We start from the raw sequence: 24,950 nt of genomic DNA on the forward strand, positions 1-24,950 counted from the left end.
AAAAAAATAAATAAAAAGAAAGGGCTTGTGCTGGTAGATGGGGTAGGAAAAGCTGGTCATGAAGTATACTTCATTCTCCTGGCCATTCAGGTATTCCTTTAACGCCTCAGTTTCTATATCCTTCACCTCCCTGGCTGCCTTGACCTTTTTCTGTGGTGTGTCCATAGTATCCTTAACATGTGGCCCCAATCACTGGAGAAGCATATTCTCCACTGTTCTGACCTCTGTGGCTTCTATGGGTGTCAGTACCTTCCTTGATGAAAACACATTCTTAGCATATTAGAGATGAAGGTTCTTGGTAGTTGTATAAAATGTCACCATAAAAGTATGTGACCGTTTTTTTCCTGTGGTTGGTAGTTCTGTTTTTCTTTCTTCTTCATTTTTTTTAATGTTTTATTTATTTTTGAGACAGAGAGAGATACAGCATGAGTGGGGGAGAGGCAGAGAGAGAGAGACACACACACACACACAGAATCTGAAACAGGCTCCAGGCTTTGAGGTGTCAGCACAGAGCCTGATGCAGGGCTCGAACTCGGGAACAATGAGATCATGACCTAGGCTGAAATCGGACGCTTAACCAACTGAGCCACCCAGGCACCCCTCTTTTTGTTGTTGTTGTTGTTGTTGTTGTTGTTTTGGTTTGTTGTTTGTGTTTTTAACCAGTTTGTCCTATAGCTGGATACAATTAAGAGATTAGGGCTCTGAATCCCAGTTCCCACTCCTACTAGATATGTAAGTTTGGGCAAATGGCTTCATCTCAGACCAGTTTTCTTATCTATAAAGTAGAGGTGATAATCATAATGCAAACATTTATAACCTACGTGCCAGGTACTGTTCTCAGGGCTTCATATTTATTAACTCATTGAATCCTCACACCAGCCCTGTTAGGTAGCTACTGTTATTATCCTCATTTTGCAGATAGGGTAGATGGAGACACACAGAGATTAAATAACTTTACCAAAGTTGTACAGTCAGTGATTAACTGAGCTGGGACTTGAATCCACGCATTCTGATTCCAGAGTCCAAGCTCTTAAGCACTAAGCTCTACCACATTGTGAGCTTTTTTTGTTTTTGAAAGAGTGAGAAAATGGTTGCAAAGGGTTATAGTAGGGCCTTCATAGAAGTTAACTCCCCTCCCTTGCCCCATTCTCCTTCATCAACTACCCCCACCTTTTCCAACCGAATCTCTCATTATTTCTTTTTATAAAACCTTCTATCCTAGTGAGTCTTACCTTTCCACTGGCCCCTGAATATGGTTTTCATGTTCTCATTGTCCATGCCATTCTCCTTAGAACACCTCCAACTCCTCCCCCAGTCTTCTAATACTTTAATAAGTTCTATTTTCTGATTCTTCATTTCACATTTTACGTAGTCGTGGGACCGTATGTGAAGAAGATCCTCTGCGAAGAACTCGGTGCCCCTGCAAACTCAGCAGTTAACTGTGTTCCTCTGGAAGACTTTGGAGGCCACCACCCTGACCCCAACCTCACTTACGCTGCTGACCTGGTGGAGACCATGAAGACAGGAGAGCACGACTTTGGGGCTGCTTTTGATGGAGATGGGGTGGGTATAAGTGCATTGAAGTGAACTCTGGTATAGGCCAGTTCCCTTTGTTCCTACAAAGGAGGAAGAAGCAGGCTGCTTCTGTCAGGTCTTGTGGGCTCGGTGAATGAGTGATAGTCGAGGAGTCCTTATTGCACCATAGGGTCAGGGCTAAATTGTTAGAAGACCCTCTTGAACATAAATGAGTCCTTGAAATGTAACCCATGTGCTTAATTTTAGACATTCAGATTTTCTAAGAGTGGCAGGGTGATCAGGGCTCAGTTACGATGGAATGGTGCTTCATGAGCTGGTCTGGTTCTAGAAACCCATCCTAGGTTTATTCAACCCCTGGAAAGCATTTTGGCCTTATAATATATCCATTTGTTCATTCTCATTGGTTGAATGATAAAACTATAATGAGAGAATAAACCTTTTATTCCTCCTCTACAATTAATACTTTTACTAAGCAGGCTGTTTTATTTACATTGGTGAATACATAGCAGACAAAGGATAGATGTAATTTAAGTGGTTTTGTATTCTTGGTATCTCAGAGAGAGGCACTACGTGTATTTCCTTAGCTGAAAAAATATTTTTACTGCTCTTGTCCTTTAAATTCAGCTAGAATCCATTACTTCCTAAAAATCAAATTTCTCCATATCAAAATTTTGAAAAATGAAAAGGATCCCTGAAGAGACTATTCTGCAACGCATCTTTCTGCAGCAGTGTGTGATGAGAGTTTTTTCCTCCATATGCTGAGTTACTTGAGTATTTCCTGCATACCAGGCATCAAGGAAGTAGTGAAGGTGGCAGCATGTTTTGCTGGGTCCTGTATCCAATGGCGGGACCGTGATTTAGGTGCCCTTTCCTGAAGAAGTCTGCTTTGTTCCTCAAAAGATGTCTGGTAGACCCACCAAACTATGTGAATAGCCAACATTTTCTCTCTTGTTTCGATCTCTTCTCTCCTCTGGGAGAGAGGTGATGGATTCCAGAGTTTGGAAGAGGTCTGGGAGGTTAAAGTCAGCTGGCCTCTGGAGGGAGAACAGAGTTTTTGTTCAGAAGGAGTTTGTGCATACACTTAATTGAAAACAGTTTTAGTTTTTTGGCATGGGGATGCCTTTGGTGCAGTGGCACTGTATAGATCCGTTAGAAACAAAGTGCAGTGTTTAGAACCCAGTAGGAATAAAGGTATCAGTTTTAAGTTTTATAAATTAGAGTTTTATTACCCTTTCCCATTCCCTCCCTCCCCATGTAAGATTGTTTTTCCAGCAGTTTGATTAAAAGCTCTTCCTTTGAATCCCCCTTCTCTCAAAGGATCGAAACATGATTCTGGGCAAGCACGGGTTCTTTGTCAACCCGTCAGACTCCGTGGCTGTCATTGCTGCCAACATCTTCAGCATTCCGTATTTCCAGCAAACTGGGGTCCGAGGCTTTGCCCGCAGCATGCCCACCAGTGGGGCCCTGGACCGGTAGGTCTCTCCAGTCCCTTGGCCCTCACCAGGCTCTTCTGTGTCTGGAACTGTCTTCCTTCCCTTGCAGCCTGGGCATCTGATGCATAGTATGTGCTAAATGTTTGTTTTATTAAATTTTTTTTAATTGAAGTATAATTAATATGCAATGTTTTGTTAGTTTCAGGTGGGCAACACATTGATAGAACAGTTTTGTATATTACTCAATGCTCACCACAATAAGTGTCATCCCCATCGGTCACCATGCAGTGTTATTATAGTAGTACTGACTATAGTCCCTATGCTGTACTTTTCATCTCTGTGACTTGTACCTCTTAATCCCCTTTACCTCTTTTACCATCCCCCCACCACCCTCCCCTATGGGAACCGCCAATTTGTTCTCTCTATTTAAGAGTCTCTTTGTTTTGTTTTTATATTCCAGATATAAGTGTTTGTTTTATGAAGGAATGGGTGGGCTTTTTCTGGATTAGATATCCCCCTCTCTGTGCTTCCTTACTACACTGCACTTCTTCCATTCCAGCACTTACCACCCTGTTCTGATAGCTTGTTTGCTTGACTGTCTGTCCTGCTAGACTGTAAACTTCTACAGAGAAAAGACTGTCTTATTCTCTGTCCTAAACTTTGCCTGTCCATAGTATGCCTGGCACATAGTAGACCACACACGCCCCCATACAGACACCTTTTTAGGAAATGAACCACTGAATGTTAATGAAGAAATGCACAGATGGCAGCCCTGTTGTACCAAAGACATCGTTCTAGAGAGTCATCACTGTCCTTTAGCAGGTGTGCACACAGAGTGAGAGAGCAATCTGATTCCCCATCCATCCCTGGCTGGATGCCCATCCATGCACAAACACAAAAATGTTCATTTATCCCAAATCCAAATAGATAGAAAGCTCAAATAGTTAAAGAAAATCAAAGAAAATTCAGTTTTTATGAGAAAGAAAGGACCCAGTGACAATAAACACTTGATATCTCTGATTTGCTTATTTGTTTATCTATTTATTACATATCCCCTCATTTACAGAGGCTTTGAGGTGGCTTGTGAGATCACATCTAAAACAATTGAAAAATATAAGAAATAATAAATGAGGACTAGGAAGAATGTTAATTAGAACATGTTAGATGCCCAGCAAATGTTTGCAGAATGAATGGATAAGGAATGAGTGATTGAATAAAAGGTCAAGGTCAGAGAAGAAAGCAGAATGGATACATCTAGGTTCTTATAGTAATAACTAGTATTTATTGAACATTGCCTTGTGTGAGACACTAAGTATTTTATGTTTGAAGTCATTTAATTCTCAGAACAACCTCACGAGGTCAATTTTATCTATAGCCCTGCTTTACAGGTGGGAAAACAAAAGGACAAAGAAATTAAGTAACTTGCTCAAAGTCACCCAGCTAGTAAATGGCCGAGTGAGGATTTGAACCCAGAACCGTGGCTCCTAATTGGCCCAGCTGGGCCATGTAGTAGTTTCCCACTGTGTGTGTGCGTGTGTGTGTGTGTGTGTGTGTGTGTGTGTGTGTGTGTATGTGTGTGTGTGTGCACGCATATGTGTGTGTTACAGAATTAGTGCTGACTTCCCTTCAGCTAAGAAGAAGGTAATAACTAATATTAATAACTAATATTCATAGAGTGATTTCTAGTCTACACAGAGCCACAGCAATCCTTACCCTAAAGAAGAGGGACCTGAAGGTCAGAGAGGTTAGCTGTCTTGTCGAGGACCCCACAGCTAAATCAGAGCTAGAATTAGAGGCTGGTGCTTCTGCCTCCACATTCTGCATCTGAAGTTGTGAGCTGATCTCGGCCAGGCTGTTGTAATTAGACCTAGCAGATCCTGAAATCACGTCTGTGTCATCCAAGAGCAGCTTAATTCTAATTTTTGGAAAAAATCAATAATACACATAGAACCACAATGGAAATATCTCATTACCCAGGTAAAGGTTTATTGTACTTTCACTTTCAAAATTATGGATTTAATTTTCCTCAGATGTTAGAATCTAAACATGACATTACTTTGCTAGTAATAAGGCAAGCATTCTGGAAGGCAGAACTTATTAAAACAGTGAATGAAATGTAGATTAGTCTTCCTTTTCAGAGGGAAAGGGATCTTTTAAAAAGAGATCGCTTAAAGGTTTTAAATAGTCTACAGATATATAGGAGTAAAAGATGTGTTAGAGGCGAGAGAGGACCAAGGAACAGTGTGGGAAAGTCACTACAAATGGGAGACCTACTGCACCCTGTTCTTTCTGGGCCTCTGGTGAAATGAAAGGAGCATTGACGGGGCACCTGAATAGCAGGCCATTGGTCATCCTGGCTGTGTGACCTTGGGCTGGTCACATAACATCCTAGACCCTGTTTCCTTTTCTGTAAAATGGTGACCCCCTAAACTCAATATTCTATGATTCTGTGATTATAAGTGCATCAAAGCGTCATTCTTTTGTTCTTTATGGAATGGGTATAGATGCAGTCTCTAACCAAAACATTAAATAGCCTAAAAAAATAGCCTTGCACATTTCGCTACTGTTGCTTCTTCTAAAATATTAAACTTAGTGACCTGAATTAATTCTTTCTCCTTCCTCTTTTACTCCCTCCTCTGATTCCACATATAATAGTCCATTGTGCACAAGTTTTCTCCTACAATTTTCCACCAATCTTAGAATTATGTGTACCTCTCAGCAATGCTAAATGGGACCCTTGATTACAATAACGGTTGCTATTTTCCATCCCTCACGTGGCTAAGCTAACAGTCCTGCTGTGATGTAACTTTGATTTCATGCCTTTGAAGGGTGGCTAATGCTACAAAGATCGCTTTGTATGAGACCCCAACTGGCTGGAAGTTTTTTGGGAATTTGATGGATGCGAGCAAACTGTCCCTTTGTGGGGAGGAGAGCTTTGGGACCGGTAAGTGCGTGGCCCTGTGCTACCATTTTCTTTCCTGTAAACATTACTTGCAGGGAAAGCACAGACTTGCTAAGGCAGGACTGAAATAGCAACGGTAGCTGATGTGTCCTAAATCAAGATGCAATTTATTTATAACAACCCTGGTGAAGTGTACACATTGGAAAAGCAGTGAGCATGCTTAGCTGAGGAGGGCTAATTTTACTTTCAGAGGATCACATCCACCGTGACAGGAAGTTTGGGGGCCTCCCCGGCAGCATGGTCACTGAGTCTGTACAGATTAAACAGAGTGATAAACATGTGTTTCTTCCCTCCGTGGTCAAGGAAACTTTTATAAATGTTTTCATTTCTGGGAAGAAATATGGTGCAGCGAGTCAGTTTTTCGTCTTTCTGTAAGAGGAGGTGTCAGCATGGCATTAAATCTTTCTCTTTAATGGGCCCGAGTTTTCTATAGCAACAAGTTATGATTTATTAAGGTTAAATGAGAGGAGATCATTAGGGTGGAACTAAGTTGCTAGGTGATCAAGAAATTAAAAATATGTCCTTGTCCATGAAGATGTCTGCATAAATTGTAGTATGTTGGAAAAGGGGAGCGTGGTAGGCTGGGGGATGTTTCAAGACCCTTAGACCCCACTTTTTGTGCTCTCCCTCCTCCTCTTTGTCTGTCCAAATATTATCCTGAAGTCCCACTTACATGACCTTCTCTACTACCTCATCCAACCTACATCAATTTCTCACCTTTCTAAACACCATTCAGGCCTATGGCCCTTTTCCAAGTGTTGGTCTCCAGTCAGGTTACAAGGTACTTCACTGGCTGCATTTCTTCTCCTCTCCGTCTCTTTATGCAACATTGTGAAACAAAAGACTAATCTTCTTGGTCCTTCAGTACCAAAACAAAGCAAAGATCAAAATCTGGCATTCTATAAGCCTTCCAATTGAGTTGCAATTCATACTGGGTTAAAGAGAATAAATTGCTGATTTTATTTCTTTTCCTACAAGTCCTGGGGTAAGTAGATAGAATGAGCTGGTAAATTTGAGACACCTATTTACAAAGATCTAAGAAATTTAATATCCTTGAGGGAGTGGTAATGCTCCTTGGTAATGAATTGACTTGATAGAATTGGAGGGTATTAAGAAAGATGGATGAGTCTTGGGGTTGAACAGCCGTCCACAGAGAAGACTTGATGGTTTACTATGTTCTACATCTTTGGTCAGAGAAATCAAGGCCACTGGCCTAGTTTTTTCCTACTTCATAAATATGGATGATGCCACATTACTCCATGGGATACCAGATGAATGCCCATGAACCTGTGAGGTGGTCTTATTCTATGAAATTCCCACCCAGTGTTATCAAGTGCAGGCTTGCTTTCAGCCATTCTTCTTTATGGTTAAGGTGTCTTTGAAGGCAGGGACCACATCTTAACCTTTGGTTTCCTAACACCCTGTACCTATACCAGTGCTGAGCATTGTGAGAGTGAGAAAAGTTTAGAACAAGGGTTTCCAGGGTGTTGGGCTATGTGGAAGGTTACTAATTTCATGAGAGGGCTCTGAGTTCAACAGAGATTGGAAAACTTGGAATGCAGCTCTGTCTTGGATATTCATAATGATATTAACATTTGAAGATTCCAAAACATTTTACTATAAGGAATCCTGTTTGTACAGTTTTATCTAAACATAGTTAGCTGCATCTCTCTCTCCCTCTCTCTCTCTCTCTCTGTGGTATATCCAGTAACATCTTGCCCCACAGACCCATGTGGGAAGCACTGGGCAAGGTAGGTCTGAGCCCTGGACCCACGTAGGAGTCCCTGATATAGAGTGGCTGGGAACAAACCTGGAGACAGCACAGCACAAGTGGCTTTTCTCATGTGACAGGGCTGCACGTACTGGAAGGCAGCTTGCTGGTCCTTTCCTCTCCAAGTCACCCATCCTCAGTTCCCCTCACTTCACATTGTTTACACACCCAGCACCAGCTTCTAGATGCTTCCAAGTTCACGAGCGCCTCTCTTACATCATGTCCAGAACTGAGCCCAAATCCATGTGTGACCTAACTGACAAATAAAGATTAGAGTAGGATGATTATTTCTAGAGAACTGGGCCCTGGCCTTTTTTTTTGGAAACAACTTTCATTTATATTAGCTTTCAGGTCATTTCATAATACTATTTAGCTCATATAATGTAGATAATTAAACCTCTTTAAGTTTTTACTCAGGAGAATTTGTCAAGAAAATTCGTCTTTCATGTTACCTTTGAGGGATTGATTTCTTTGAACACATTAGACAGTAAATGATTTCTTGCTAAAGCTTGTTCGTTTATTTATTTATTAACCCATTCAAATGCTAAGGGCCAACTGTGATTTTATCTTCTCTTTGATATCTTTTTTTTGCAAAGAGAGAATGCATCATGAAGATAATCCACAAACTCTCTTTCTCTTTGAAATAAAGAAAATTGTAATGTTTCTGAGATAAACGTTTTAAAAACCAACCTGCATAGCTATGGGTCTCCACTGCTGTGAATGAGTGGCAGCTGAAGTTATTTAACTGAACTTCTGATCTCCTTGTTTATAAAGGAGTTAATTTCCACCTGCTAGTCCCTCTCTGGTGAATGCTTCCAGCAGTTTCTTTACAGAGTTTCTTAGGGCGGACATTAGTGATTATACAAGCTTTGCAGTGTTTAAATTCTGTAGCTTCATTGAGTACAGGGTCATTTATTTTTGTTTTTCCAGGCGAAAGCAGAGGCAATTTCTTAGGAAAGCCTCCCTAACCTTCCATTGTGGGTCACAACCCCTTCTTGGCTCTCATGGCACTACACATTTCTCTCCTTTGTTGCACATATTGCAGCTGTAATCTTTAAAAATATTTACAATTACTTGATTAATATCTAGGCTCCACTAGACTGTAAGTTCCATGAAGACAGGAATTACATGTGTCTTATTGTCCATCATATCCCCAGAGCCTTCTATAAAGGCTAGCATGGAATAGGCACTCAGCAAACACTTGTTGAATAAATGAGTGACTGAGCACATAATTCACTTGGCATCCTCCATTTAGACAAACAGAATCCTGGAGGCGGACATGAAAAGACTTCAAAAGCCATCCGATGTGATTTCCTATCTGTTGGAATCATAACTGGCAGTCGGTTCTCTTCTGCTTAAACACCCACCTCAGTGGGGAATCTTCACCTTACCTCTTGAAGCAGTCTGTCACTCTTGTGGGAACTTAACACCATTCCCACTCCATAGTCCAGAGTCGGGGACCCAAGGTCTTTGTGAGAACAGATGAGCTCTTATAAAAGAAAAGAGGTTTGCTTGCAAAGAGGCACGAAGGAGTTCAGAAGAACTGGCTCACCAAATAAAACAAGCCACCAGCATTTCAGAGCACAAGCCATAATATTACTAATGTTACCAAGCATATATTAGCCTGTCCATGGTGGAGAAACAGCAGCTGTCTCACACGATTATCATAGCCACAGAGGCTAGAACACTTCCTCAGTCATCAGCATTACAAATGCCTGGGATAAAGGGACTCAGAAATGGGCACCAGCGGAAGACAGCATCAACCTATTGTTTTTGGTTGATCTCATGATGCAAAGTTGTTTTTCCTCCTAACTGAGGATGATGATATGCATGTTTATACACAATGGCAGAGGGCAGAGTGGTCAGTTCTGTCCCACCTTGAATTTGTTCGGAAACTGGGAAGGAAATAGAAAGTGAAATCACCAAATAGAATAGAATGTCACTGCTTTTGAAACTCTTCTTCAGGAAAATGGGGGGCTTGGGAAACAGGGATAGGAAACCAGCTGAAGATGAACCTGGTATCATAAGGAAATATGCCAGTAAATTATGATCTGGCCAGGTCTAGAGATTAGAAATATTTTTTTCCTCTTTCATCTTTAAAAAGTTCTAGCAATGATGCATCCTATGGGAGTGATAAGTACAACATTGTACTTTGCTTTGCAAATTTCTTTTAATTTTAATTTCTTATGAAGAGTTTTTCATGTTTGTGCTTCTTTTCATCAACTCATTCCTCAGATGTTTATTGATCTTTGTGAACCAGATACTGAGTTAGGCTAAAGGGTCACAATGCCGAGCACGACCTTGTACAGGGCTCTGAAAAGTCTGCATTTGGGGAAGGAAGTCAGACTCTGGCCACGTACTTACAAGTGTGCAGAGTGATCAGAGGTGAAGTACAGGGTGCCCTGGGAGCTTTTAGTCAGGGCACCAACCTGTGGTAAAGGAGATCTGATTTTCTGTCTGGTTCTCAGCATATTCTAATTTGCATAGCTCTGGAGTACATTTTCCTGTAGGTGAAGTCCCCGTGGGAAGGTTAGAACATCCCGTCTCTGGAGATTTGCCAGATCAAGTACCCTACTAAAACTAGGCTGATGCCCTAATTATAAGTAACTCAGTTACACTATTACCTGCATGTCTATTTCCCTCACCTGTTATGTCTGTGCTTATTTGTGAGGGCAGGTAACATGTCTTATGCATCTTGGTATTTTCCTTGGACTTGGAACGTGATAGGCACTGATTCATATTTGTTGAGCATAAAATGGAGTTTGGGTTAAGACACAGTTCCTGCCTGCCAGGTACTTACTATATTCCCCCAAAGGAAATAGTTCCAGGGACAGTCACAAGGCAGAAGAGGGTTACTTGCTAAATGGAAAGTCTGTGGGCTGCTGGAGGAGAGCCCCCAAAGGCTCAAGCAATCTGGAAGTGGCTTCCTGAGCAGCTTAGCAGCCCTTTCAGAGTAAATTCATTTGTGCCATAAAAAAGACAAGATGGAGCAGGTCTGCTGAACCTCCCATCCAGTCAACGGGGGTCTGAGCATTCTTTGGGCAAACCCTTACTGAGAACTGGCTATGTACCAGGCACCAGCTAGGGATACAACTCATAGTCCAGGTAGGGTAAGAACAGACAAGGTATGATAGACTAGAGGTGAGCCTGAAGGGCAACAAGAAGGGCATCCTGGTTTGGGGGGAAGTTGAAAGTCATTGCAGACGATGTTAGCCAAGCTGATAGGTATGTTTGGAGTGGAAATTTTCAGGCAGAGAAAATAGCGTGTTTAGAAGACCAAAGGGGAGATAAAGATGGGCAGAGAGAGATAAAGAGAGACATGAGACAGATGCATGTGTTTTCAGACAAGTCCATGTAGCTCTTTTTTATTTGCTGCTTCCCCATCCTCAGACCCGTCACCAGCCAGAAGCAGGAGGAGCCCAGCACTCCTGAGATGCCTATACTGGTAGATGGAACCTAATCCCTACACTGTTAGCTTTTGGCTCCCTCGGCAAGGGTTGACATTTTTCTTGGCCGAAACCCGGAGTCCGCTCTGACTGAGCTGAATTTATACTTATCACAAGGTGCTGATTAGGCTGAAGTTAAGTGACAGGTGTTTGAAGATGCTGAAGGGGCAGAATTCCCATGCACTCAGTTGGTCTCTGAGCTGGACCAAATACAAAGAGACCCACCACTGCTTTTGTGTCAGCGAGGACTAGTGGTGTTTGCCGGTGGTGTTTCCCTTGTCTCACAATTGTGGGAGCTTGGCTTCATTTACTTTTTTAAAAATGAAACAAATGATACCAGTAACTCACATTCATAATCGGAAAATTAGATAAGGAAGAAGAGAAAAACACTGTGATCCCATTGCGCAGAGAAAAAAGCATATTGGGTTCTATTCCGTTTTCTTCACCAGTATGTAGTTAAGAGACATTTTTGAAAACTTAATAAGGTAGTGGAAAGCATTCATTTTCCCCAAAAGTTTTTTATTTTTCCCTTATCCATGATGGTATTTTGCATTTATTTATATAGTATTCAACAGTTCATAGACCAGTGCTACTTTCTGTCACACTAAAGTCTTACAGTTGTGTGAGAAAGGTGACATTATCCCCATTGTACAAAGAAACTGAGGCTCAGAAATGTTATGTGACTTGTTCAAATTCAAACAGCTAATAAGTAGCAGTGTTTCAGATTCTGGTTTTGTGACTCTTAAATATAAAGCATTTTCCATTGAAATATAACCTCCATGACTGCAAAAGCAACAGCTTTAGAAACACACACACCTGCATACCCACCCACACATCATTGTCTTTTTTTTTCTCACTAGGAGCTTGTCATCATTCATTAGAACCCTAAAGAAAATGAATGTGCCCAGATTTTCTGAGCATTAGAGTTACTTAGAGTTATGTATTTAAAAAAAATTTTTTTTTAACATGTATTTATTTTTGAGAGACAGACAGATTGCCAGAGGGGGAGGGGCAGAGAGAGAGAGGGAGACATAGAATCTGAATCAGGCTCCAGGCTCTGAGCTGTCAGCACAGAGTTCGATGAGGGGCTCGAATCCATGAACTGTGAGATTATGACCTGAGCTGAAGTTGGACACTTAACCGACTGAGCCACCCAGGCACCCCATAGAGTTACCTAGAGTTTTGATTAGATAAATATGATTAATGAGAGTAGTCAGAATTTCCAGAAAGACCAGGGAGTGTGCAAATGGAATACAATAATTGTGTATGTTATCAAAGGCAGATATTTTGTTGATAATATTAGGTATGTCATTTAGTTATCTCCAAATAACTAAAGAGTTGGGTAAGATTTTTAGATTTTATTTTATTTACTTAGAACAGGAAAAGCACAAAGGAACCCTATGCTTTTAGGCTAGCTTAAATAAATAATTAAATAAACAAGGAAAAGAAAAGGAAGGAAGAAAAATACCCCCTGGAAGCATAGACAAATAATTGCAAAGCTGTATACTTTTGTCATGAATTCTAAATGTATAGGGGAAGCTGCCAAAATCTTGGTGCTCAGGGTGAGCAATTACCATAACATCATTTGCAAATGCTGTGAGGGCCAGAGAGCTAATTTCTGTTCCTTGAAATAGCAATACAGGCGAATAAAAGTCCATAGATAATAAAATTAGGTAAACGAAAAATTTGTTACATAAAGTGCTAAAAGTATTGCCTAGTATCTCCGGTTTTGTCAGCATCCAGCTTCTGAGAACTATTGTTTCTAAAAGTGGTTATCTTATTGAAGAGAAGATCTTTTGGGAAAAAAAAAAGTTGTGTGTTTTTATGATCCAAAAGGAGAAAGAGAAAGTATTGGAGTAGATTAATTAATTAACTCATTCATGCACTCCTTCACAGTTATTTACCTATTCCATGTGCTGTGCTAGTCACCAGACTTAGTTTTAAGGATAAATAAGAGATGTCTCTAGGATATACAGGAAAAGTGGGGTGAAAGGCTCATAAATAGATTAGCAAGGAGTATGTCCCACAGCAGAGGTTTTGAGCAGGTCGCTATAGGAGAAGAAAGAGAAAGTAGCTCATAACTGCCTAGGGAAGCTGGGAACTAGTCCCAGAGAGGAGAGGACATTTGAGTTGAGTCTAAAAGGATGAAAAGGGGAAGGATATTCATGCCTACTACATAGTTAGCATTGTGAGATACTCTGACTTTTTAAGAATAAGTCTCAGTGGGAAATCAAGGACAGACAGGCACATAAAGAATTCAAGGCATGATAATATGCAAAGCACCATCAGAGAGGGATTGTATTGAGTCCTATTCAGAAGTCAGAAAGTAGCGCTTAATATCTGTGAGTGGTGTTTTGTTTTGGTTTGGTTTGTTTCGTTTTAGAATAAGGAAGTTAAAGGCTAAAAAGGAGACTTGTGTCCCACATCGGGCTCTTGGAAAGGGTCTCCAGAACACATGCAGAGGAAACAACTTGTTGGTTTCAGAAAGATTTTAGCAAGTACCTCAGAAGGGGACAGATGTGCCACAGTTGATTTAACCAAATCTCTATTGGTTAAAGAAAGATGTCCTAGATTGGAGTTGCTGGATCCACAAGTAGGTCCATTTTTAAGGCTTTGATACTTTTTGCCAAATTGCTCTCCAGAAGATTGTACCTTTCCCTGTAGCAGCATGCTGGAATCCTATTTCCCTTAAACGTCCCCTGATACTAGGTATTCTCATTTTGAAATCTGTGGCATTTGCCAAGCAAGCAGCAGTTTCTCATTGTGGTTTTAACTTTAATTTATTTTTTTAAAAAATTAATGCTAGCTTCTTATGTGATTGGGTACCTGTATTTATTCTTTGGTGAATTGTTTATTTATATCCTTGGCCTGTATTTCTATTGAGGTTTTACTTTTTTCTTGTTAACATATAATTTTTTTTCTATATTGAATATATTAAACATCTATTTTATATTGCAAATGTGTTTTTTTTTAAGTTTGCCAATGGCCTTTTGCTTTTATCTGTAGTGATTTTGCTGATAGAAATGGCAACTTTAAAAACTGTATGTATGTATGTATGTATTTTCAGAGAGAGAGAGAGGGAGGGAGCATGCATGCGTGCACACACGAGCTGGGGAGGGGCAGAGAGAGAGGGAGAGAGAGAATCCCAAGGAGGCTCTGGGCTGTCAGTGCAAAACCCTGTGTGAGGCTTGATCTCACAAACTGTGGGATCAAGACCTGAGCCAAAATCAAGAGTCGGACACTTAACTGACTGAGCCACCCAGGTGCCCCTGAAATGGTAATTTTTTTTAGTAGACACATATGTAGATTTTTTTTCCTTTATGAATTCTGAATTTACCTGTATTTGCTATCCCTAAGACTTTAAAATATATTATATATATTTTATATTATTTACATTATATATTTATATCTCTCTCTCTCTCTCTCTATATATATATATATATACATACATATATATATATATATATATATGTATGTATATATGTATCTTCTAGGATTTAAAGGTTTTCAAGTTTTTTTGAGAGAGAGCATGAGTGGGGGAGAGGGGCAGAGGGAGGGAGAGAATCTTAAGCAGGCTCCATGCTTAAGTGTGGAACCTCATGTGGGCTTAATCCCATGACCCTGGGATCATGACCTGAGCTGAAACTAAGAGTTGGACGCTTAACTGACCTAGCCCCCCCAAGCACCCCTAAAGCTTTTCCAATTTTGTATTTGAGTATCTAATCCATTTGGAAATCTTTTTGGTATAGTATTTTATAGGGAAAAAAACTGAATTTTTCCCCAACTGTTTAGTTACCGAAATATTATTTAAAAAGTAATCCATTCTTTTCCTACAGACTTGAAGTGATACCTTTATCATATATTCAAGTCGCATATGTGTATGGGTCTCTTTCTAAATACTCTCTTTTGTTCCATTAAGCTACCATACTTTTAATTATTGAATATCTATAATGGCCATGTTCTTCCATTATTTGTTTAAGATTTTTTTTTCTGCTCACATTCATACTTTATAAATGATATCTCAAATTCTACCAACTATTCCGCTGACATATTTATGGCATTTGCTGTAAATATCTAAATTACTTTGGGAAGCATCAACTTCTTTTCAATATTATGTTACTTTGTTCAGTATGTATTCAAGTTCCTCAGTAAAGTTGTGTGACTGTTTTGGTTCGGTCTACATGTTTATTATTGAGTTCGTTCCCAAATGTTTTAGAGAAATCACGTTTCTCACAGCTGTTTGCTGTCCTCCCACCAGGTTCTGACCACATCCGTGAGAAAGATGGACTCTGGGCTGTCCTCGCTTGGCTCTCCATTCTAGCCACCCGCAAACAGAGTGTGGAGGACATTCTCAAAGATCACTGGCAAAAGTATGGCCGGAATTTCTTCACCAGGTAAGTCACAGCCTGGCTGGAGTACAGAGGTAGGGTGGGGAAGTGGGTGGAGAGAATTCTCATGTGTACAAATTTTTTCCTGTCTCAAGTGATAATAAAACCCTAGTTCATCCAGCCTCTGCAAATTGAAGGACTTTAAAATAATTCAGTCAGCATCCAAAGAAATTACATCTTTTATGTTAGCCATAAAGAATGAGACTTAAAAAATTTAATTAACATATTCAAAAGAATGTTTTCTAAGCCTTTTAAATGTACCTGCAGGTATGGGGTGCCTGGGTGGCTCAGACGGTTGAGCGTCTGACTCTTGATTTTGGCTCAGGTCATGATCCCAGTGTTATAGGATTGAGGCCTGTGTCAGACTGTGTGCTGAGTGTGGAGCCTGCTTAAGTTTCTCTTTCTCCCCCTCTGCCCCTCTCCCCCACTCATGCATGCTCTCTCTCTCTAAAGAGTTTTAAAAAATTTTTTTAAATTAAAAAAAATTTTAAATGTACCTGCAGGTAGACATGACAATTGCATTGAATTTGAATTCAGAAGAACGGATTAGAATTTTATTTCTGCCCCTTAGTGCACTGGGAAGTCACTTAGCCTCTCTCTAACAGAATACTGTACTCATTTCTTTCGTTTGTAGAAATGGAAATAACAGTCTGCCATTGAGTAGGTTAAATGAAATAGGAGTCAGAAAGTGTTTTATAAACTCTGGGGCACTCAAAGTATGGAAACTTTATTTTTCTGAAATTATGGAAACAATTATGCCTAGTCTAAATCAACTTTTCTGACTCATTAAAATAGGTCCCCAAAGGTTGCATACCTGTCAATACTTCTTTCATTGATTCAATAAATATTGACTGTGTACCTACTTTCCTCCAGGCACTGGGGATTCAGCAGTGAACAAAATACTTTGAATACTTAGTAATTCCTCTTTGCCATGCACACTTCTGTTTTTAAAAAGCATTAATTTTTTTTTTTTTTTGAGTAGTGCTTTTCACTAATTCCAATTTGCCTTCCCCTGGTAAGTGTAAAAATCTAACAAAATTTTTCCTAGAATTTCTCATATTTCCTACATAGGAAATACGAGAAAAAGGAGAGTAGATGAATTGTTTATGTAAGAAATGCAAAGATGTAGTTTCTTTGGACCTCAGTTGCCTTTTCTATAAAATAGGTGAGTTAAATTGGAGAATTTAAAAAATATGTCACGGATTGAATAGTCCACGATCTCTGGATAGTCAGTAAGAATTTAACCTTAAGCAATTCAGCGTCGTTAATCAGAATCCTTTATCAACTTTGGAGAAGTTCATTGCTGTCTTCCTAAAGTTATTTGTTTGAGGAAGGTATAAGCAATAGCTGTCACGTGGTACTGGAACAGTACCTGGAAACCAAGGCAAGAATCTCTACTTTCTAACAACCAGAAAAACGTGGTAATTCAGAATGGCAGTCATGAACTCTGTAGAGCCTAGAGTGTCATGTAGACAGGACCATCTCTGTTTTTGTTCTTCATGGTATCACCAAACACCTCACTTGTAGTGACACTGTCAATACGCTTTGAGTTTTTTTTTAATATTTATTTATTTTTGAGAGAGACAGAGTACGAGCAGGGGAAGGGCAGAGAGAAAGGCAGACACAGAATCCAAAGCAGGCTCCAGGCTCTGAGCTGTCAGCACAGAGCCTGATGCAGGGCTCGAACCTATGAACTGCAAGAACATGACCTGAGCCAAAGTTGGACACTTAATGGCCTGAGCCACCTGGGTGCCCCTGTAAATATGCTTTGAATAAATAAATGGATGAGTTAACAAGTGAATAGTAGCCAGAGTGGAATAAGATTAGGAGGGTTTGTTTGGAGAAGGAAGGGGTCACTCTTGAACCAGTTAAAAGTCTCCATCTAAAAACCATTTTAACATATTTTTATCAATGTCAAATAATTGCTATATAAGTATTTCAAATAAAGTCCCTAGAACCTACATTTATGGCTAATTAAGACTCTACTGTACCCTCATTTATTTAACAAAAGTGCCAGGCGCCTCAGCTGCATTGTTTCGTATCAGCCTCAAAGCAGTTCTTGATAAGGCAACTGAGATTCTCAGGGATGAAGCAACTTGCCCATAGCTGTACAGTTAGTAACCAATAGGGGCTAGATTCATCGCATGCTCTATGGCCAAAGCCCAGATTCTTTCCATTATACCCCTCTGTGCCTAGGATTTATAGAACACTTCCCTCAAACGCCCAAAGGTCACAGATGTAAAGCACAAACACCTGGCTGTAATTTCTTGCTGTTTATCATTTTAACTAGGGGAAAGAGCTGACTTCAAGATTAAGGAGACTCTTGTCCTTGATTCATAGAATCTGGAGCCAGAACAGGTTGGCCTTAATTCCCCAGTATTTCTCATGTCTCAGAGGTGTCATCTTACACATATCATATTTGTTTCACTATCACAAATAAATATAGACTCTGCTGTCTTGAGCCTCTAAAAAATAACTCTCTCAAGAGGGTGTGTGCTACTAGGTCAAGAAAATCCACCTGTAAGAGTCTTTAACCTCATAAGAAAGAAGTCCAGAACAATTCTTGGAGTAATAATAACAGTTACAGAATTTCTTTTGTGATTTTTTTTTTTTTTTTTTGCTTTGACCCTTTTGTGTCCACACCAGGCCTCCTCTGTGGGGATGAAGCCAAAGCACTTTGAACCAGAATCCACCTTCACTGAAAGGACAGAGGTGTTTCAGATGTAAAGAGTTAGGGTTTGACTCCTTCCATCTGGTCAGTGAAAACTTGGCCTTACTTTAGGAAGCTCCTGTGGAGACTGGAACTCTCCTTGGCCAAAATCTCAGCAGCCTCAGGGAGGTCCCAGACTGGGAGCTGGCCCAGCATTTATCCCAAAGAAGCTCTAGGAGTTTGGAAGGGAAGTGCCTGAGTCATATGCTCCTTGATGCAGAGTTCTCTAGAGATAACATTGCATTTAATTCTACCTCCTCAGGATGTGGTGATTAAATGTTAGATAGAATCTCTCAAAAGCCTTTCTTTGAAGCTTCTGAGAGCTTATTCTGTACAAAAGCCAAGATGGGAGTCTTCTGCTTATTCAGAAGCTCCTAACCCTTTCCTGAAATCCTGCAAAGCCTTCCTTTCATCCCCGACCTGGTCCCTCCCCAGAGACGAACAAGGTCAGCCTTTTGCCAGCTTCTTCTGAAGTTAGGTGGTTTTGGGGGGACAGCCAAACAAATGATGAAGAAAGTGGTAATCTACTTAGTGTGATCTGAAGTCAGCCTGGGGCCCCGCCTTTGTGACTTCTTGCAGGTATGACTATGAGGAGGTGGAAGCTGAGGGTGCCAACAAAATGATGAAGGACTTGGAGGCCCTGATATCTGATCGCTCCTTCGTGGGGAAACAGTTCCCAGTGGGTGATAAAGTTTACACTGTGGAGAAAATTGACAACTTTGAATACAGTGATCCAGTGGATGGAAGCATTTCAAGGAATCAGGTAGGAGCAGATTTATGTGAATTGGGAGAGAGGCCTCAGAGCCTCATCTATGAAATCTCATGAGAAAAAGGAAAAAAGCCCCTCGATCATTTCTCCTTTGCTGCCTTGTTTTCCTGGGGTTGACAGTTCTCTGCTGGGTCACATACAACATGCAAACATACTCGTAGGGAAATGGGTTTTGCCCTGGTTCTATGCACTTCCCTATGCCCTCCTCCTGGGATTCTTAGCCTCAGCTCCAGAGGGATTTTTACAGCCTCCAGAATCCCACGTAAGGCATTGTGTTGAAGGTGTGTGCAGAAAGAAGCTCTAGAATCTAAAGGTGAAAAGGTGAACAACTGCCTTAGGTATCAATCCCTTTTTCTCTCAAGAGATGATAGCACAATGCCAGCCGCAAGAGTGTCGTTATCATAGACATTCCTATGGTATGTTCTAGTTTCTAAAAAAAGAAGAAAAAAAAATGACGAGGCATTCCAGACTTAGAAATGTTAACTATTACTACCCATAGCATGTGACATGCAGCCAATCCTAACACAGCAGCGCTCATCTAGATAATCACAGTTGAGAGCCTGGGCTGTGTCTGGATGGAGACAGAGCTGTTAGGGTTTCCCTCAGTGGGTGCCAGGGACCCAAGGCTGCAGGCTAGGTCAGCCCTTCTCAAGGCTTCTCACAAACACCTAGGGCATGGGGTCCTGTTTCCTCTGGTTCTATTGTCACAGGCTGGACTTCCCACTAATAATTGAGAAACAGAGATAATAAAGGAGGTGAACATTCTGTTACAGCTCCCCAGTTTGCTTTTTCCTGACAGACCCAGATTTTTGGCCTGGTCCTTGTCAAGGCATCTGACAGCTTTGAAGGAGATGCACTGCAGGATTGATTTAGTGCCTTTCTGGAGAGCAGATAGTGGATGGGTGGATGGAGCATGGTCACAGTGGCCCTCAGTGCCAGGAGTCTCCCATCCTCAAAATATGAGCACAGTGGGCTTTCTTCCCTATGCCTTTTCAGCCCCTGTGAGAACTCTGGGTCCAGTGTGGATGGTTGTAAGTGATGTCTGGGATAATTAGAAAGAGAGGCCCAGGGTGGGGTAGAGGGTGGCTGTGGAAAGGGAGAGGGTGGGGTCCAGAGGATGGCCGAGCAGAGCAGAAGATTTTATAGAGAAGCCTTCAGAGAGAAAGTGGGCATTTAGAGAAAGTAAACCCCAACTCTGCCATGTACCCAGCACCTGTGAGGAGGGAGGAGGGGAACTTAAGGGTGTCAGCATGAGTGCGCGTGCTGCTCTGCACTCTGTGAGGAGGAACTCAGCAGCTTTGCATTCTATAATCAGAAAGTCTGGGCATTTAGATCAAAGACCAGGTAAGAGGGAGAATCTTGTGGAGTAGATATAGCATCTGCCATCAAGTGAAAAGAATTTAGAAGCTTCACGTTGAAGGTCTGGATGGGGTAGACCAACCCGATATGTTTCTAGAAAGCAAGATATGGTAAACGGGAGTTAGCTGTATCCCCCCCTGTGACGACAGAGTCAGGAATGTACTGTGTGCATTTCATCTACTGTCTTCACTGCTAAATGGCACATTTAAGCCCTCAATGGGGTTGGGTGACCAGTAGCAGGTGAGGAGCCGTGTCTTTCCCTCTGGCTGGTCTTTGGCTTTATGCAAAGTTCTTCTTTGTATGGGAGAATGACAGGCTCACAAAGACTAGAGAGTTCTCAGATAACTGTCTTGCCAAACCTTCCTACCTGTCGCCACAGAGTATCTACCCGAGTCTTCAACCTCAGGTCCCCTGAAGCAAGAAGATTGTTGAGGACGAGAGACGCTGCCAGGGCGGGGAAAGAGGGCAGCAGGGGGTCAGGGACATGGCTCTGGCATGGCACCAACATGGACCGGGGTGTGAGTCCTTAGTCATGGGTAGGGAGATTGATCACAGGATCCTGCTTGATAGGTTGGGAAGAGCCGGCTTCTGCCATCTGGGCCTCCTGTTCTCTCTTTGAGATTCTCCATCAGTATTTTGCAAAGAGTTCTTCCTCTCATCTGTCTGGAATCTCATCTGCTCTGGTTTCAGCCCATTCTGTCCATGTTTTCCTCCTGATCCGGGGATCAGATTTCTGCATCTAGTGGCTTATTTGTTTACTTATTTATCAGGCTTCAAACTGGAATGGTTAGTCCATAAATTACAGGGAAGTGGGGAGAGGTGGGGAGGGCAGGCCTGTGTCATCCAGCATCCCTGCGCCCCGGGTCAGATCTCCCACTGACCCTGGGAATGCTTCTACGCCCCCCACCCCTGATGAGCTCAGCTCCCTTTGGCTGGATGCAGTGACTGGCTGACCAAGGCAGACTCATGGGGCTTAACTGCTGCCATTTATCAAGAATCTAATCCTCCAATTGATCACGTATGGGTGAAATTAGATCTCCAAAACGAACCCCTTGTAATTTGCCAGCCTTCAGTTTCCCTTCCAGCATGTGGGGAAGACATCTCTGCTTTTCTTCTCCAGGGCTTGCGGCTCATTTTTGCAGATGGTTCTCGCGTCATCTTTCGACTGAGCGGCACTGGGAGTGCAGGGGCCACCGTTCGACTATATATCGATAGCTATGAGAAGGACATTGCCAAGATCTACCAGGACCCCCAGGTAATGCCCAAGCCTTGTGCCCAGGCTACTTCTTTCTGTTGGAGGGAATGATAGAGGTTACACTGAGTCTGTGTCATCACAACCCATTTCTCAAATGGCCAAACACGTGTGCTCACTTTTCTCCATGTCTCCTTCAGTACATCCTAACAGCAGTCCTAGCTAACAATTACGTCAGTACTTTCTATTTGCCATGCTCTGTTCTAAACCCATTACCCAACTGGATTGATTCATTTAAGTCTCAAATGAGGTAGATGCTATTATTATCCCTACTACAGATAAAGAAACAGGCAGAGAAAGGTTAAGTGGCAGTTAATAGGGTTACATGCCCAGTAAGCAGCAGATTCAGGACAACTAATCTTCAAATCAGCCCCTCCTCCAATGTTCTGATCTGTCACTGGTCATTTGCCACTTTGCTTGGTCTCATTGCCTGTTCTGGCAGAGCACATGCTAGGTCGTGGGGCAGACAGTTTCATGACCCAGAAATAAAGGTCTTTATGGAAGAACCTGCAGACTTGCAGCCTGGTGGTTTGGGCTCCCAGCCCTACCTGAAGAGTCTCCAGAAGTATGTCAGAGTGAGGAGGGACTCTGGGGCCAGGGGTGGGGCAGAGAACTTGGAGGACAGCCACCCAAGGGGAGGAGCCAAGGGGGGGGGCACTGGCACACAGGGGACTTTCACCTCATTTGTTCCTCATGCGCTGGTCTTGATAAATGCTCCCCCAACCAGAGTTCCATAGCCAAAATTTTTAGGAAGTGCTGTGGTACATTAAGCCCTTCCTCACATAATACACAGTGTGCCTTAAGGGCTCTGAGAAAGCTTATGGTGAAGACACCTGTTTAAGTGGCATCTCACCATGCTTATTTTTCCACAAAGCCTTTTTTCCTCTGACACCTAATTAAAATCCTAGGAAGCTCATTTAGAAAGCCTTGGCATAGCGGTTTTGAGCATAAGTTTTGGAGTTAGAAAGATCTTGTTTTAAATTCAGTTCCTGCCGCCTGAGTAGCTGTGTGTCTGTGGGCAAGTCATTTCAGTGCTCTGAGCTTTGGTTTTCTGGTAGAATCCTACCTGCCTCATAGGGTCATTATAGTGATTTAAGGAGGTGAGGGATGCAAAATTATAAATACTGTGCCTGGCACATAGGATGAGCTTTTGAGAAACCGTGGCTCTGATAGTTGTTGTTATTACAAAAGGAGGGAGGTGAGAGGATGCTTCACTTTTATATTTTTTACAGTGGCCAGACTCCAGTTTCAATCACTGCCAGATCTCTGTTGTGCTATAGGTATCCCTAAAACTTAACAGAGGCAATGGTGTCTGTATTGTAGACCCACAGAATGACAGAGCAAAAGGAAAGGAAGAAGGAAATTGTTTTCTTTGTCTTAATACCTGGCACATGGTCGATACAAAGAATGAATGAAAGATCAGTTTCTTTGAACCATAGTCTGTCTTCAGGGGGTAGGAGGGAAGTGGGAGGGAGGTGGGAGGCTCTGAAGGGTATAAGGTGCTCACAATACCTAGGTGTATCACTGTTCCAGCCAGGAGATGCCTTCCTTAATCTGGAGCTGCTGGGCATCAGCCTCAACACTTTCTGGGACTGTGGGAGCCCCAGAGGGAATGGCAAGTAGTGTGGTCAGCATGTGAAGTTGCTTCTGTTGCCTTCACCCAGGAATAATGAGTTGGTGGAAATTAAGATTAGGGAAAGCAACAGTAGGCAGTAGGAAATGAACTACTGTTGGCTCTGCCGTTGAGTCATTTGATGAAATCGCTTCATATTTTTGGATATCAGTTTCCTCATCTGTAAAATGGGCAGTTTAGCTAGATAAATATATTTTTTAATTTAAAAAATATTGAATAATATTTATATTTATAACTAATATTTATAAGATATTTATATTATTCTGTAACAGTAAAATTCTCTTCTCCCTCTGCCACCCCCCCCCCCCACAAGTGAGAGGTAGATGGGAGGGTAGTGTTGTTGCATTTTGAAAAGATCTCTTTGGGTACAGTGTAGGAAACAAATTAGAGGATGCAGAAATGGAAGCAGAAGCACCATTGTTCCAGGTAAGAAAGAGAACATTGATTTAGAAAGATCTGTGGCCCTGGGAGAGGTGGAGAGAAATGGCGGCCATTGAAAGATACTTAGAAGGTAAAAGTCACATAGGCTTCCTGATAGATTGGAGAAGGGGAATGTGGGAGAAGAAGGGGTCAAGAGTAACTCTTAGCTGTTCATTGGCTTTATTTGATGGACTGTGGTGTTAAGTCATTGAGATAGGGATGCTGGAAGCAGGTTTTAGGGGAAAGACACATCTTTGTGCTTAGACTTGCAGAGTCTTTGGGATGTGGGAGTAGGGAGTAGGCCGTCAGACTTGTGGGTCTTGGAGGTAATCTGAGGGCTGGAGCTATGGATCTGTGTCTAGAGAAAGTAATGGAAAAGGTTCTCCTTGTGTCTCCCTCAGGTCATGTTGGCTCCCCTTATTTCCATTGCTCTGAAGGTGTCCCAACTCCAAGAAAGGACGGGACGCACTGCACCCACTGTTATCACCTAAGAAGACAGGCCAGATGCGGTACGTCCCTCCACCCCGGACCCTCCAAGTCATCTGATTGAAGAGCATGGACAGAAGCAAAGCGTATTCACCCAGGCTTTTTAGGATTCGTTTTTTCCACTAACCAGTTGTTGATGAATGGCACATTAGTGCGACACTGCCATTTGTGGGAAAGAGGAAAAGAGGACCCAGGGGCTTATGCTAATGCCACCTCCTTTTTGTGCACTTAGGCCCTGCTGCTGTGTGGGTATTTGTCTCCCTAGCACCAGCTTCTGTTGACTACAATGTGAGATGGAGGTTGAGCATCAGCTAGTGAGGCCATTTCTCATCCTTAGGATGTACCAACGACAGGACACTGCAGCTTTTGTTCTCTTCCGTGAATTCTTTCCCCATTAACTGTTTACATGTGATCCAGCAAAATGCAATTTCTGGTGCCTTCTCTCCAGTCAGTTCTTTCCTCAGAGTGAGACGTACTTGTCTACAGATTTCTGCCGTGGTTTGCAACATAGTCCCAGTCACACAAATATTTTGGGATATTAAAGCAAAATAAGCTACTCTTTCTTGATGTCTTTTTTTTTCTTAACAGCAAAATGCTCTTTCAATTTCAGAAAGAAAATAGAAAATTTTTTTAAAGTTTTTTTTTTTTAATGTTTGTTTATTTTTGAGAGAGAGCCAGAATGCCAACGGGGGAGGGGCAGAGACAGAGGGAGACACAGAATCCGAAGCAGGCTCCAGGCTCTGAGCTGTCAGGACAGAGCCCGAGGCAGGGGTCGAACTCACAAG

General features: G+C 41.9%; 1 protein-coding gene across 2 annotated transcripts in view; it reads left to right on the forward strand.

The window, feature by feature from the left end:
• The window catches only part of PGM1 (phosphoglucomutase 1), a 62,186-nt gene extending 37,462 nt beyond the window's left edge, over window positions 1–24,724 (forward strand). For both annotated transcript variants that reach the window (XM_027059000.2, XM_015078858.3), the window contains exons 5-11: window positions 1,373–1,563; window positions 2,854–3,008; window positions 5,798–5,913; window positions 15,407–15,542; window positions 18,826–19,009; window positions 21,495–21,629; window positions 24,081–24,724. In XM_027059000.2, the coding sequence (XP_026914801.1) occupies window positions 1,373–1,563; window positions 2,854–3,008; window positions 5,798–5,913; window positions 15,407–15,542; window positions 18,826–19,009; window positions 21,495–21,629; window positions 24,081–24,170 (1,007 nt within the window). In that variant the 3' untranslated portion in view covers window positions 24,171–24,724. The remainder of the gene's footprint in view (window positions 1–1,372; window positions 1,564–2,853; window positions 3,009–5,797; window positions 5,914–15,406; window positions 15,543–18,825; window positions 19,010–21,494; window positions 21,630–24,080) is intronic.
• Window positions 24,725–24,950: the final 226 nt, after the last annotated feature.

This window comes from Acinonyx jubatus, chromosome C1, assembly GCF_027475565.1.
Source record: "Acinonyx jubatus isolate Ajub_Pintada_27869175 chromosome C1, VMU_Ajub_asm_v1.0, whole genome shotgun sequence".
Classification (NCBI taxonomy): domain Eukaryota; kingdom Metazoa; phylum Chordata; class Mammalia; order Carnivora; family Felidae; genus Acinonyx; species Acinonyx jubatus.